This window comes from Piliocolobus tephrosceles, chromosome 7 (assembly GCF_002776525.5).
Source record: "Piliocolobus tephrosceles isolate RC106 chromosome 7, ASM277652v3, whole genome shotgun sequence".
Taxonomy (NCBI): domain Eukaryota; kingdom Metazoa; phylum Chordata; class Mammalia; order Primates; family Cercopithecidae; genus Piliocolobus; species Piliocolobus tephrosceles.
In genome coordinates, this window is record NC_045440.1 from 133,711,424 (window position 1) to 133,727,653 (window position 16,230).

Sequence of the window (16,230 nt, forward strand, 5' to 3'; positions counted from 1 at the left end):
GCCCATGAGGTGTCTCTGGTATTTGTGCTTGTGGTGATAGCATTAGGATCCATTCAACTGCCCAAGTTAGAAACCTCAGTGTCACCTGGAGTCCCTGGTTCCTGCATTCACCTTGGAAACACCCCTCGAAGCCACTCCTAGTGCAGGTGCTCACCAGCTCCCACTGCAGCGCTAGCCTCCAGAATGGCCCCTTCTCCAGTTTCCTTCCTCCAGTCCATTTTCCACACTGCAGCGAGAGCTGGTGGGAAACCTTGCTCTTTAGACAATAAACCTCTGTGGGCTTCTGACTGCTTGCACAAAAACCCAAAGGCCAAACTTGGCCCACAAAGTCATCCTGATCTGGTTTGCCTGACTCTACAAGGCAGCTGCCTGCCTCTCCCCACCCAGCCAGGTGAATGCGTCTCACACAAAGTGCTTCTCTCCATTCCTCAGACATCCAGGCTCTACCACGACTCCTTCCCTTGGCATATGGTGTTCTGGAATGATGCATTCTACCCCACTTCTTTCCCAGGCAAGTTTCTACCTATCCTTAGAAACCGGTCTCCAATGTCCTTGAGAAAGTAGACTGAGGCAGCTGCTTGGTCCTCTGAATACCTCTCAGGAATTTTTCCAAACTCTTATAATGATTATCACATTGTATTATAATTTATTACCTCTTAAAGTTGTTAAGGCTTTGAGGACCTCTTTGGCCATTCCTTACATCCTGCCTGGGACAGAGGAAAAGTCCAATACATAGGCAATCAATTAATGCATGAATGAACTTTCAGAGGTAGTTAACTGCCTATAAGGAAAACTCAGTGAGAACTGGGTTTAATCCTCCAAACTGTGTTTACTAGCTGGGAGACTTTAGACAAATTGCTAAATTCTCTTTGTAAGTTTTCTCTTCTGTAAAATGGGGATAACAATGTCCCTTATGTACTTTTTTTTTTTTTCTCTCTGAGACAGGGTCTTACTCAAACACCCACACCCAGGCTGGAGTGCAGTGGCACGATCTTGGCTCACCATAGCCTTGAGTTCCTGGGCTCAGGCGATTCTCCCACCTCTGCCTCCCGAGCAGCTGGGACCACAGGTGCACACCACCACGGCCAGCTAATTTTTGTATTTTTTGTAGAGAGAGGGTTTCACTATGTTGCCCAGGCTGGTCTCAAGCTTCTGGGCTCAAGCAATCCACCCGTCTCACCCTCCCAAAGTGCCGGGATTACAGGTGTGAGCCACTGCACCCGGTTATGGACTTTCAGTAAAGACGATCTGAGGTAACATAAGCACTTAAATCTGCCTAATCCATATTTAATGAACATAATTCCTTAATGATGGGCATACATTCTGAGAAATGTGTTAGGTGATTTCATTCTTATGCAAACATCATAGAGTATACTTACACAAACCTAGATGGGAGAGCCTACTACACACCTAGGCTATATGGTATAGCCTACTGCTCCCAGGCTACAAATCTGTACAGCATGTTACTGTACTAAACATTATAAACAACTGTAACACAATAGTAATTACTTGTGTATCTAAACATAGAAGAGGTAAAATAAAAATATGGTATATAAGATTAAAAAATGGTACATCTATGTAGGACACGTTCCATGAATGGAGCTCGAAGGACTGGAAGCTGCCCTGGGTGTGAGCGAAGGCCTAGGATATTATTGTACATTTTTATACAACTCAGCGCAGTAGGTTGGTTTATACCAACATCCCCACAACCATCTGAGGAATGCGTTGCACTACGGTATTATGACATCTATGGCATCACTAAGTGACGGCTATTTTTCAGTTCCATTTTAATCTTATAGGGATCCCCATTGAGTACGCAGTGTGTTGTAAACCGAAATGTTATTATATGATGCATGATTATGTTCAATAAATAACAACTGTTATTTACTTACTAATTACTTGTTTTGAAGGTTTTTTGTTTACTTTTTTTTTTTTTTTTTTAAGATAAAGGGTCTTGCTCTGTCATTCAGGCCAGAATGCAATGATCATAGCTCATTGCAGCCTCAAACTCCTGGGCTCAAGCAATCCTCCTGCCTCAGCTTCTCCAGTAGCACCATCACGTTTTATTGATTGATCCATTTGCTTTATAGAGACCATTTTGCTTAGGTTGGTCTTGAATTCCTGGCCTCAAGCAATAGTTCTGCCTTGGCCTCCCAAAGCGCTGGGATTATAGGCATAAACCACCATGCCCAGCCTCATGGTCAATTTTATGTGTCAACAGGCTACAGTGTCCTGGTGTTTGGTAAAACACTAGTCTGGATGTTACCGTAAAGGAATTTTTTAGATGCAATTACCATTTAAATGAGTAGATTTCAAGTCAAGGGAACTACCCTTCATGATGTGGGTGTGCCTCACCTAATCGGCCAAAGAAAGGCCTTAAGAGAAAAGACTGAGGTCCCCCAAAGAGGAAGGAATGCTGCCTCCAGACTGTCTTTAGCCTGAAGACTGCAACGTTAACTCCTGCTGGGATTTCCAGCCTGCTGGCCTGCCCTATGCATTTTGAATTTGACAGCACCTTCAATCATGTGAGACAATTCCTTAAAAAAAAAATTCTCTTTCTCTCTCCCTATCCTGTTGGCTCTGTTTCTGGACAACCTTAACATAGCTGTTAAATGGTGCCCAATGAGGACTGAACAACAAAAATGGCCCTGGTACATCAGATCATAAAACCACAATCAATCAATCTCACCAGAAATGGATCTTGTCTCCACAAAGTAGAAAAGTTGGGGTAAGTGTTAAGGAATTCGAGGACATAATTTACACTCACTTTGTCATCCAGATCATCATCGCTTTCATCCATCTCCTCCTGTCGAAGATTCCACTCATATTCTACATGGACATGTGGATTGAACTTTCCAGATTTAGCCTGGGAAAGCTGGAAGGAACAGCAAATGTGCACCATTTTAATTTAAATGCTGAAACATCCCAATATTACACAAACACTGAGCAAATCCCACCTTATTCCTAGTTTTCCATGAATCATCTGTAGGTGTACTACAGGCAACACTCTGATTAGACAAGCTGTACTGCTATGTGACAGGCTCAAGAAGAAATGCAAACAATTGGAGGCAGAGCCTTCTTTATTTTGATGACTTGTCTCCAAAATTAAAAGCTTTCTTCTTATTAAATGGGCCTCAAACTTGCAAATTCCTGGCTGAACGGCAAAATGAGTCTTTGAAGTTTAAGAGGTAGGCTTTTAAGGTCCCAGTCCAATCTGTGGCTCCATTTTCTCATTCATAAAATGGGAGCAAGGATAATTGTCTCAAAGGATTCTTTAAGAATAAAAAGGCCCAACTGGTGAGCCTGGAACCTGGCACTTAGCCGAAACTCAAGAGAATCACACTAATGTGAAGGCCCTGACTTGCTAAGCAAGAACTAGTGGGGTCAAAAAAGGTGAATGTGCACAGGAAGGGGAGCGGCTGGGAGAAGAGTGTGTTAACATTTTGAAGACCACTGCACTCTGAGCTTTACTTGCCCAATTTTTGGAGCAGCTTCTCAAATAATTCTTTACTGTTAAGCTGCAGAGAAAGTCTTATGGTCTGGGAAATAAAAAGCATGACCTCAATCCACAAGCCGATCTGGTAATAATACTTCTGTAATGCCTTTCATCTCCTTTAACTGCATTCCAAAAGCACGTGGATGACAAATTTATCAATCTACCACTTTTTCTAATGTAGCACATTGCTTATCTGATTTTCTTTAGCCAATGTTAAAAAAAGAATCTGCATTTTAAATATTCAATTCTAGCTTCTCAGAATGACACTTTTAAGGCACCCAAAGTCTAATAAATCTCCCACATCCATTTTGCTTACCAGATCTTCACACTGGGTAGCTTTCAGTCTCTTTGCTATGTCTAGGGCAGTTTCTCCAGCCTGGTTAACTGAAACAGGGAAAAAATTAATTTGCATAATTATCTAGGAAACACCTTAAGAAGGCAAGGAACAATAATCAAATTACAATGTAACATGCAACACATGCTTTTAATACAGTCATGAAGACACTGGGACACACTCTTACCTATATCCACAGTGGGCTTGCTCCTGAGCAAAAGCTTCAAACACTCAGGTTTACCATACATACTACAGTAGTGTAGAACTGTATTTCCCAGGGCCGTCTGCTTATCCAGGTTCCCACTGAAAAATTAGATGATTATTAGAAAAAAATGACTTACTCTATAACTTACAACTATAGATTAGCCACTTATTTTTGTGCTGACAACTGAGTCAAATTTGAGACCTAATTATTACAACAGAGAAAATTATGATGTTTCTAACCTAGATTTACAAGCAATACAGTGATAACAGCCAGCATTTATTCAGAGTGCCAGGTACTATGGGACAGACACTGTTTCTTAATGTTTACATGTATTAGTTCATTGAATCTTTACAACCATCTGATGGGGTAAGTACTAATAATAACCTATTTTACAGATAGAAAAACCTGAAGCGCAGAGAGGCTGAAGTGCTTGCTTTCAAGATTTTTAAGATAGGGATGGTGAAGCAGGGATATCTGAACACAGGTAATCTGTCTCTGGAGCCAATGCTTTGAGCCACTATGCTATATTGTCTCTGAGGAAGAAGCCTGGACTTTTCTACAATGTGGCTTGTGTCTATGTACCACTCTTCCTATATGGGTTCAAATCCCCTCACTATTTTGATCATCTTCTTTGGATGAGCTCTAGTTCCTTCTCATAATCTGTTGCTTACAGAACAGATAAAGAATAAAGAATCCAGCAAGTCCAAACCTCCTATGTTCACTCTTATACTCCCATCAGTATATCCCAAACTTGAATGAGCTATTGATCCAGCCACACACATTGCTGCTGTCTTAATGAATTTATGAACAATGAAAACTTACAAATCTGGTTGACCTGTGCTGTTAAGTCTTCTCTTTTTTAACCTCTCCTAATGGTTAGGAAATGTGTCCATCTGTGCAGCAGATTTTTGCATACAGACATAATTTTACATTTATTAAGGCCAAGGGATGGCAAACTACAGCCTGTAGGCCATATCTGGTTCACTGTCTGTTTTTACAAATAAAGTAATAAAGTTTTATTGGAATACAACCACACTTGCTTGTTTACACACTGTCTATGGCTGCTTTCACACTACCATCGCAGAAGTGAATAGCTCTGACAGAGAGACTTCATGCCTGCAAAGCCAAAAATAATTTTTGTATCTAGCGCGATACAGAAAAAGCTTGCCAATTCCTGATCTACGCCACTCATAGGACTGGTTTGTGTTAATTTATAAGGCCAATTCAAGTAATTCAACAGAGAAAACAAAAATGATACCAGTTTTGTACAAGGAAGTCAACCAAATGGAGAGATGTCTGGTCTGCAGTTCGGACGGCAAGGTGAAGGGCTGTCTCCCCAAGCTCCTAAAAAGGGAAAGAAAAATACAAGTAAGTCGATAATATGCTCTGCCAAGGGAGGCTTCATATATATCAGTTGCCCCCCAAGTAATTATAAGGAGCAGACCTTTTCACTCTCATATTCTCTTGATTTAGACATGGCCACCCAATGTATAAGAGTCTCATTATATGGTATAATGTTAAAATAAGTCACCTTTTAAACTGATTTTCCGCACTACTTTTTATCCTATGATTTTAGTGAGGCCTTACCTGCCCAGGTTCCAGCAGTGGTTCCATTAGCTCTACCCCCTCTGCATAGACTTGAATTAGTGCAAGTAAATCCCTGGATTTGATGGCCTCAAGCAATTCATTTAGTTTAGCTGATGAAGTTGAACAGGTCTTCCTTGAAAATCTATGATCTACATACTTTGCAGTGATATATTCTTTTCGTACAGTCCTAAAACAGAACAAAATAAAGAATTTTTATTTTCCAAGTGCTAAGAAAGGTTTACATTTTTCTGATAAACATTCTCTTTGATAAGTTATTTTAATTAAGATACGCTTCTTTGCACCATTCAAGTAAACCATGTTTTAGACCAAATTACTCCAATAGCGACAGAATAAAGAAAATAATATATATTTACTAATATATACAGGTAACAGATATAGTTACAAAGTAAACGGGCACATAAATCACAGATTTCTTTTTCACCTTGACCAACAGCATGAGAAATCAACTATTTATAAATACTTCAAACTCTGATATACAAGCATATGAAGAAATTAAAAAAATTAAGAAGTTAAACATTCTGAAAGACCAATTAAAAGTTTTCAGAGCTTCATGGAAAGGATTTTTGTCGTCTGATATAACTCCCTTTTTATTTTATTTTATAAAATTTTTAAAAGGATGAGGTCTTGCTCTGCTGTCCAGGCTGGTCTTCAACTCCTGAGCTCAAGCAATCCTCCTGCATTGGCCTCCCAAAGTGTTGGGATTACAGGCGTGAGCCACTGCACCCGGCCATAACTCTCTATTTTATAGGTGAGGAAACTAAGGCTCAGAAAAGCTGTCACTAAAGCAACTCCCCCAGGTCAGGCATTGAGCTCCAAAGGGGTGAAGATGAGCTGTCTTTCCTGCATAGGTTTCAGTATGGGAGCAGGAGACCTCGTGGATAACATGCCCAAAGTCTGAAGGGGTGTGGTACTTTTTCCTTCTCTTGAGAATCGCCTTCCTTACTTCAGTTCAAGTGTTTCTGGTGGGACTGAGCTCACCTCCCAGCCACAGGGTTGAGTATACGACCTAAGTGGTCCAATGGTCGCCTTGGCCACCTCTGGGGAAAGACTAAAATGGAAGTCAGCTCAGAGGAAAGGAGAGGTAAGAGTCAGGGAAACAGAGCTGGCGTCCATGTGATGCTGTTAAGCCTGGATCCAGCTGCACCTGAATCCACCCCTTGAATTTCCCAGTTATATGAGCTAATTAATAAAGACAGTAAATGAACTTTGGATTAAATCTTAGTTCTACAGCATCCCAGCTGTGTGACCATGGGAAACTGCTTAATCATCATGAGCTTGAGTTTTTTTTAAATCTGAAAATGGGGATAAGACATTGGTATATTTTGAATTAAAGGATGTACAGTGCCTAAGAAGTGTTTTCTTCCTTCTGAGAGGGCTCTAACACAAAGGACATAAACTTTCTTGCTCAAAAATATGTATTCCACCTGTGGAAGCTGCTGCTGTTTCCAACACCCCACAGTCAGGCAACACAGTTTAACACTGTGCTGGTACCTTTTTCTTTCATTCTGGGTTGGCAGTAAAAACAGTTGAGCTGGTTGATGATGGCACACAGCCTCTGGTCTTTTCTCAACCCTGTGCAGTTGAGAAAAGATCAACTGATTCTACTAAGTAACCAAGATCTTATGCTCATGGGTGTCCTTTATGCTTAGGTCAAAGTCCTTTTAGGATGGCAAGAGCCTGATGAAGTAGAGGACTTCCAGTAATCAAAAGAATGGCCCAAGCCTGGCTTCTGAGGCCTCTGCTGCATGTGTCTTACATAAAGTGTGAAAGGCAGCTACTGTGTTGACGGATGGAGCAGCAATCTTAAAAATTAAATGGCTCTTGATTCAAGTCTGAGACCACATGCTAACTATGTGACCCTGGGTAAATCAAGTTCTCATTGAGTCTCAGTTTCCTTACCTGTGAAATATTAGTAATCATAGCTGTCTTCCAAGGAAGCAAGATTATGGGTAAGGAACAAAGAGTGATGCACGTGTTAGGGGTTCATTTCAAAGCTTCCTCCCCAATTATTATCTGGGAAGGCAAAACTAGGCTTAAAGATGCAAAGTTGCGGGGAGGTAGATCTTAGATTACTGTTGCTACGCATTCATCTGCATTTCAGGAATGTCTGCAGGTGGCTTACTGTCACTGGAAATATCACGCAGATGCCCACATAATTATTGGAAGAAATGATGCAGAGGGTGCTCAAGTATCACACAATCACCTTGAAAATCACCTCTACCCTTAGGTCGCTAATTCTGTGGCCATAGGAAGTACCTGGCCTCTTACTAGGCACAATGCCTTCAAATTTTTATGGGCACTGAGCCCATGGTCCCCTGCAATTTAAGGTTTTCTGACATTGAAGTAATAGGGACAGTGGAAAATAGATTTGTCTGGAAATCTGGACGCTAGAATTCTAGTCCTATGGCTGATAAAGACAACTTTTCTCCTCTGTCCCCTAAACCCAGTCCTCTCCTTATCTACTCTGTTTTCATTAACGCTACTATCTATTTACCTAGATGTAAAACCTTGGGTGTCATCTTGACAGCGTCTTTAACATCTCATATTAAAACTGTTGGCTCTCCCTTCAAAATATATTGGAAAGTCAACCACATTTCATTACCTTCATTGCTACCACCTTTGTCCAGTTTACCTTCAGTGCTCAGTGGATCTAGTCTAACAGCTTCTTCCCTGTCTGTTTCCATAGGCACCCAGGCCCCGTCACATTTCCCACAAGTCTGTCCTTCACACATCAGCTACATCTGGGTTTCTCATTCTCAGCCCTACTGACGTTTGGGGCTGGGTAATTCTTTTCTCTTGACAGCTGTCCTATGCACTGTAGGATGTTTAGCACCACCCCAGACCTCTCTACCCACCAGGTGCCTGTAGCACCTGTCCAAGTCATGACAACTAGACTATCTCCAGACATTGCCAAGTATCCTCTGGGGGCAAAGTCACCCTTGGTTGAGAACCAGTATCACATCATCAGTTTAAGAGGCCAGGCGCGCTGACTCATGCCTGTAATCCCAGCACATTGGGAGGCCAAGGCAGGCGAATCACCTGAGGTCAGGAGTTCAAGACCAGCCTGACCAACATGAAGCAACCCCTTCTCTACTAAAAATACAGAAAACTAGTCGGGTGTAGTGGCGCATGCCTGTAATCCCAGTTACTCGGGAGGCTGAGACAGGAGAATTGCTTGAACCCGGGAAGTGGAGGTTGCAGTGAGCCAAGATCACGTTATTGCACTCCAGCTTGGGCAATGAGAGTGAAACTCCATCCCCCCCCCACCCAAAAAAAAAGATAATTTAGAAAACAACTCAGATCATGCCACTCCTGTTTAAAACCTCTCAATTACACAATCAAATCCCCAGGCAGTCCATGACCTACATGATCTGGCCCCATCTCCATCTTGCCCAGCATTCCCCCCCATCTCCCTCTTGCTCAGTTCTCTCCCTCCACATCTTCCTTCTGCCCCTTGGGGCACCCACAATGACTGTTTCAGCTGCCTGGCTGCTTCCCCCAGGGAGGGGGCCTTCATGCCCCTCAGCTCTGCACTTTCCCCACCTTCAACCCTTCCCCTTCCCCACACACTTCAACACCTCCTCTTGTTGTACTTTCTTCATAACACCTAATACAATGTGTAATTGTATTACCGACTTTTTAATTCCGTGTTATCCTCTCCTCAGAGGTCCTGTAAGCAGGACAGAAACTCTGTCTTGTTTGCTATTGCATCTTCAGCACCTACAAGAGTGCCTGAAGCAGGGAAGCTGCCTCATAAGGATTTGATCAAAGACTAAATGAGTGATCAAACTGCATGTTACAAGAGGTTCACTTTATGCCTCTGGGTCACTGGCCAAACAAGGAAGTAATAATAGTAGTAGTAGTAAATACTTATACAGCACTTACTACAGACCAATAATAATAATGATAATAATAATAGATACTTATACAGCACTAACTGTAGACCAAATGCTGCTCCGAGCACTTTTTATTCAAGCCCTTTAATTGTCACCACAACCCTATGAGGTAGATATATGTTCTGGATGAGGAAACTAAGGCACAGACAATTAAAGTTACTTGTCCAAAGTCACATAGTTCAGGAAAAGGCAGAGCTATGATATGAAATCCAGCAGTCTGGCTCCAAAATCTGTGACCTTAACCACAACATTAGTGATACTGGAGAACCACAGACATTTTGAAGACGAAAGCCTAACAGAGGCCAAATGACTAGATGAGGCGCAAAGCTGACCAGGTGATGCTGATGCTGCTTCCCACGTGAGAAACAGGACATACAAATCCATGCTGTTATGACATTCATCTGGCAGCAGTGCCTTCAAGGTTTGGGTCATGCAAACATTTCAAAAATGCTGGTGTGGGCGACTGCACTGTGTATGTGCTTGAGCACTTGCTGTTATCAAGTTGGTAAAGTAAAACTTAGGTCTTATTTGTTCATGGTAGTTTTACAATCAAATGAACTTTTGAAAAGCTTTTCAGTGTAATTTGTGCTTTTGTTTTTCCATCTCAGTGTTCTGTTGTGTGACTCTGCCATAGACTATTTCATCAGATGCCTACAGACGTTCTTTTGTTCCTAATCTCTTTGTATTATGGAATAGGAATAAATTCCCAGGAGTGGGACTGCCGAGTCAAAGGGTTAAGTACATTTATAATTTTGGTAAATATGGTTAATTTGTTTTTCATAGTGTACCGTTTTGTACTCCCACTGGCAATATTATGAGACAGAATGTCAGTTTCCCCAGTCTTGCTGAGTGCGTTTTTAAGCATTTGGATTTTTGCCAGGCTAACAGGAATTTCCCATTGTCTTTGAATATCTCTTACTTATCACAATATGCCATGTTTTTGAGAGAACTGCCCCCATGACGATCTGTGCTTCACAGAACAGGTACTCAGCTGCAGCTACCTAGGGGAAGGTGAGGGTGAAAAGAATCTGTGCATCCTAGAAATACATTTCTAAATACTTTTCTTTGCTCTGCTTTCCCCTGACAATGGGGTTTGCTCTGAAAAACAAACAAACAAAAACTGTAAAAAACTAAAGACCTTTTTTTTTTTTTTTGAGATGGAGTCTCCCACTGTTGCCCAGGCTGGAGTGCAGCGGTGCAATCTCGGCTCACTGCAAGTTCTGCCTCCCGGGTTCATGCCATTCTCCTGCCTCAGCCTCCAGAGTAGCTGGGACTGTAAGTGCCTGCCACCACGCCCGGCTAATTTTTTTTCAAAATTTTTAATAGAGACGGGTTTCACCGTGTTAGCCAGGATGGTCTTGATCTCCTGACCTCGTGATCCATCCGCCTCGACCTCCCAAAGTGGTTGGATTACAGGCATGAGCCACCGCGCCCAGCCAAAAAAAAAAAAAAAAAACTAAGAAGTTTTTAGGGAAAAACAATTATAGAATGGTAAAAAAAAAAGTTCAATATACCACAAATACTTACATATCACTTGAAGGGGTGGGTTTTGGTGAGGGGCTGGGTAAATTTGCTTCCATAATATCATTAAAACTATTGTTTCCTACATTCTTGGCCAGCTGTAACAGAAAAAAAAAAAAAGAACAAAACCACAATATAGCAAACTCTTTGCTACTAATTAAGTCTCCTATTATTTGCTTATTTGCTTTTGAGATTTATGAATATGTATTTTCCCTCATTTGACTCAGGATACAAACCACCATCCATGTGGTCAACAAATATTTACTGAGCATCTACCATGTGCCAAGCACCAAACTAAGTGCTGGAAATGCAGAAATGGGTAAACTACGTTTCCTTTCCACAGGTGCTCAGAGTCTAGTGGGGCCACTGACAAGGAAATCAATCATGTCTACAAATATGTGATAAACGCTAGAACAGAATCTGGTTCTACACACATACAAACTATCTGAGATTACAGAGAGCGGGCTCCATTTGTGAATCTAGGCTAAACTTTTAATGAACAGCAATAGCTTTTCAACCACCATCACGTTTCCTTTTTATATTGAACAAATTTACTCCCAGGACAGAAAAGGACACAGGATTGATTGTCTTTGGGTAGAGATTAAGATGCTACAGGCAGCAGAGGACCCAGGAAGCATTTTGCTTCTGGGTTCAAAAGCATTCTAAGAAAATTTCTTCTGAAGGGCCTCTAATAATTTTATGATATAATTTTGGGATGCAAAGTTTAAGAAACATACACGCAACCATGTCTTTGAGGAAAAAATCTTGGGTTTATTGCATGGCAAACATTTAGGATTTGGACTTTCCTCTTTCTTGTCATCAAATTGGGTTTCATTAATACAGGTCAAGGAGATGAGGGACATCATTTGTGCACTAAAGAAGAATGTGTTACAGGTATTAAGTCTGTGTCTTTTCTCTATAATCCTGAAGTGAACTAGGGAGCCAAGTATCAGCATGGTAACTTCCTACCTTCTAAATTAGAAGGAATGTTTTGTATTGTGCATACAACACAAGACAGATCACAATTGCTTAGTGAATGCTCAGATGGCCAGGGCTGCTGGCTGGGTCACTAACTGCCCTTTTTGGTCAAGGCTACTGATAAGTTAGACATTCAGCTTTTTTGAGCCCAGGTTCACTCAGGTTCTGCTCAAGGGTGAGCCTCCTGTCTGAGAAGTCATATTTTATTTTAAAAATTTCACTCTTAGTACAAAGACTCTTTCACAGTGCACCAGTGTTAAAATTATGCAAGACAGGGCATTTGTCCAGTAGGCATCCTACTTGGGGGATGCCAAATAGGGCTCCCCTTCGGTATTTTGGTATATCTCGGGGAGCAATTTGGACCTGATGACAACTCCAAATCTGGGTGACTCATGATGGGAAGGGCAGAGGGTAAAGGAAAACAAGTTTAGGTGTACATAACCCTTTTTTGGATTAAGAAGCTAAGCACCACAACTTCACACAATTTCTTCCCTTACTACCTAAAGAAGTTATGGGCTAGAGAGTAGCCGGTTTTATGACAATAGTTAACAAGCCACTCATAATTCATGTGTACTTTTACTAACTTAGAAATAATAAAAATAAAATTGAGATAAACTCTTTAGTCATTATTTACAACAGAAGGCATGAGGTAATGTGAACATTTCAGTTTAACTGCTATTTCTGCGAGTTATATAAAAACTAATTCAAAAAGAAAAAAGTAGTTTTGAAGAAGCCCATCCCAAAAGAAAAGAGCCAATTTCACTGAGCTACTTATAGACATGTATGGTTCATTCTTTCTTCAAACAGGAAATAGAAACAGTCAACATTACACACCACAAAAGTTACTTTTTAAACATCTATGCAAACTCACAAAATTCAGGAATTATAATTCTTTGTACTTGGCAGACATATAAAAAAATCCAAAATAATATATTAAAATTACTCATGACAATAATATCATTCTTCCCAAGTACAGGTCACTACTTACCAAGAGTTCAGAAGTTCCTAATTTGTCTAGTTCCAAAGACTGAATGCGAGAAATATGAACCCCCATTTCCCTATGGATGCCAGAACATTCTATACAGGTCAAAATACCCAAGTTGGTTGAAAGCCAGGTGGGTTCTGTGGAAAGAATTTTGAAGACAATGAAACTAAAAGACATCTAATTTTAGTGTGCCAACTACAGAGGAAGCTAAAACAATAGTAGTACAAATTGTTAAGAACTATGAAAGAAAGACTTAAATAGAAGAAATGGACTCTTGAGGTTTAGCCTAGGGGCTACGATAAAAGTTTCCCTTTGATACTGAATTGAAAACAAAATTAAGCACTTTATCCTTGTGAAAATGTGAGAAAGGCTTTTCTTAAGAGATCTTATGCAACACCTTCAGGCCTGTGAGAGATGTTCCCTCACTGCCACTATCACCTCTGACAGTGATGGATTGAAGGTCTATTAAGTACTGCTCATAGGGGAATGGATTCTATAGCCATCATTAACCTCCAAGTTGCAACTAAGGTTAATCCAACAGTTTTTGGCCACGGCCTCCACACGAGCACCTCTTAGTAATAAGACAGCTGTAAATATTGAACGCCAAATGTTTCTTTCAGTGACCTAAGGCCTTTTTTTCTACAACCTCCAATGGCCCCAGAACAGTGGGAACTATTACTTCTATGTTAGCCAAATCTTCAGGTGTCTCTCTCTGGGTCAAGCGTCTTCCTGATTGGTCAATGCCTGAGATTTTACTACCTGCCTGCCATTTCCTGACAATGTGTGTGTCACTATCATACATGTACACAATAATGGCGAAAATCTGAGACTTCTCTCAGAGGTGCTTATGGCTTCTTGTTTAGAAAATCCAGTTTCACAAGTAAAACAGTAAAAAAAGTATATCATAGTGCTTAAGAATACCAGGTTTGCATCCTTGTTCTGACTCCTACTAGCTGTGTGACCTTATGCAAGTCATTCAACCTCTTTGAGTACCAGTTTCCTCATCTGTAAAATGGGAACATTGGCATCTTGCTCACGGGGTTCTGCAAGGATTCACTGAGATAAGCAAAACACCTAGCACGATTCTCAGTACAGTGGGAATACTCAATGTTAGCTGTTGCCAATACATAGGTAATATAGAGATATTTGAAAATAAAAGTTTGGGAGAAGGTGACTTCAATGTGATATAGAGGTTAGGGAGGATGTGGCTGAGTAGGAAGGAATGAAAATCATGTACCACATGTCAGTTGATTTCACATGTACCATTTTCTTTTTTCTTTTTTTTTTTTTTTTTGAGACAGTCTCGCTCTGTCCCCCACGCTAAAGTGCAATGGGCAATCTTGGCTCACTGCAACCTCTGCCTCCCAGGTTGAAATGATTCTTCTACCTTATCCTTCTGAGTAGCTGGGATTACAGGTGCCCCTCAACTCGCCCAGCTAGTTTTTGAATTTTTAACAGTGATGGGGTTTCACCATGTTGCCCAGGCTGGTCTCAAACTCCTGACCTCAAGTGATCCGCTCACCTCAGCCTCCCAAAGTGCTGGGATTACAGGCGTGAGCCACCGTGCCATAGCAAAAGGTTTATTGACCCATTTTTTTAGGATAAGGAAACTACGAATCAGAATAGTAAAGGGACTCAGTGTGAGATTGTCCAGGCTGTGAGTGGCGGACAGTGATACAAAATGTGGACTCCACACCCCCTACTCTCTCCATAACGTCTATGGTGCTTATATACCCGGACCTTACAGGAGAGGTAGTATTTTGGCAGTGACATCTAGGAGAGCAAGAGGGGGCTTTCCAGGTAGAGAAAACAGGATAGGTAAAAGCAGCTCAGTGGTAGGAAAAATCACTTTGGGAATATGTGTTTTGTGTGTGTATGTGAGTGTGTCCACAAGGGTTAAAGTTTTTCAATAAGTAGATCATTTTATGTTCTACAGGAAGAGAAAGGATGTTGTAAATGATTGTTCAGATATGGGGATGAAAACCTGATGAGCCACAATCGCAGCAAATGTCATTCCCTGGGAGCCGCTGGACATCCTCAATAATGGCTTTTGTCAGGTCTTCGAGGCTGTTCTCTCCCGTACTCTGCTCTCCACGGAAGGCCATGGTTAGGGCCTCTTCTTTGCTATTTGTCAATACTGATATCCATCTGTTGGCAAAAACATAAGAGGAAAAAGGCCTTTATAAGAGCATGGCCTTTTTTTCTTTCTTTTTTTTTGGCACTGCAAAAAAAAAAAAAAAAAAAAAATCTACTTTTGTCAAGTAATTCCAAAAGAGAAGCCCCCTTCCAAAATAGCAATAAAGCGATGAAAAACAAAGAAATCAAACTTGAAGGAAGGTGAGAGTTAAAGAATGGACACATAGGGGAAAATGAGAGAGATGAGAGCAGCAGATGAGAAAAGTAAAAAATCAATGTAACTGAGGACTTGAACGAATATACAAAGAGACTGCATTTCTGTGTGGACATATTGAATAAAGGGAATGCTGGAATGGAGAGGACTCAGTGAGGGACCCATCCAATGCAAGGATGAGAAAGAAAGAATGAGAAATGGAGAGGGGCCAGGAAAAGGAGTTTAGCAAAAGGTATGTGTTTTCTGCAAGTCCATGTCAGTGGGGACACTTCCAACAGTGAAAATGAAGGGATATTTCATTAGCAGCCATAAAAACTTATACTTACGAAAAAGGCATATTAACATGGAAACATGATGACATTTATAGTATTAAATGAAGACTGCAGATTATTTACTTATATACAGTATGACTAACATATGTCCCAAACAAAATAACCCTTTGTTACTAAAATAACCTAAAAATCCAACAACAGGGAGTTGATTAATAAGGCATGAAATAACCACAAAGTAGAACAGTTAAGTAGGCATTAAAGTGTACATTTTCAAATAATTTTTGGGTGACACTGAATAAATGCTCATAATATAGTGTTTTGTGAAATCAACAACAAAAAAACCTATTATACGATTGATAAGGTTTGGATTTGTTTCCCCACCCAAATCTCATCTTGAATTGTAATCCCCACGTGTCTGGGCAGAGACCACTGTGGGAGGTGATTGGATCAAGGCAGCAGTTTCCCCCATGCTGTTCTCATGATAGTGAGTGCGTTGAGATCTGATGGTTTTATAAGGAGCTCTTTCCTCTTTGCTCCACACACTTCTCTCTCCTGATGCCATGTGAAGAAAGACATGTTTGCTGC

The 16,230-nt window shown here is 40.9% G+C and overlaps 1 protein-coding gene across 3 annotated transcripts in view; it reads right to left on the reverse strand.

The window, feature by feature from the left end:
• Positions 1 to 16,230, reverse strand: part of ASAP1 (ArfGAP with SH3 domain, ankyrin repeat and PH domain 1) — a 314,103-nt gene that overhangs the window by 66,443 nt on the left and 231,430 nt on the right. For all 3 annotated transcript variants that reach the window (XM_023223822.2, XM_023223807.2, XM_023223814.2), the window contains exons 14-21: positions 15,008 to 15,171; positions 13,027 to 13,160; positions 11,067 to 11,158; positions 5,623 to 5,809; positions 5,294 to 5,379; positions 4,018 to 4,133; positions 3,813 to 3,880; positions 2,768 to 2,875 (exon numbers count right to left, since the gene is read on the reverse strand). In XM_023223822.2, the coding sequence (XP_023079590.1) occupies positions 2,768 to 2,875; positions 3,813 to 3,880; positions 4,018 to 4,133; positions 5,294 to 5,379; positions 5,623 to 5,809; positions 11,067 to 11,158; positions 13,027 to 13,160; positions 15,008 to 15,171 (955 nt within the window). The remainder of the gene's footprint in view (positions 1 to 2,767; positions 2,876 to 3,812; positions 3,881 to 4,017; positions 4,134 to 5,293; positions 5,380 to 5,622; positions 5,810 to 11,066; positions 11,159 to 13,026; positions 13,161 to 15,007; positions 15,172 to 16,230) is intronic.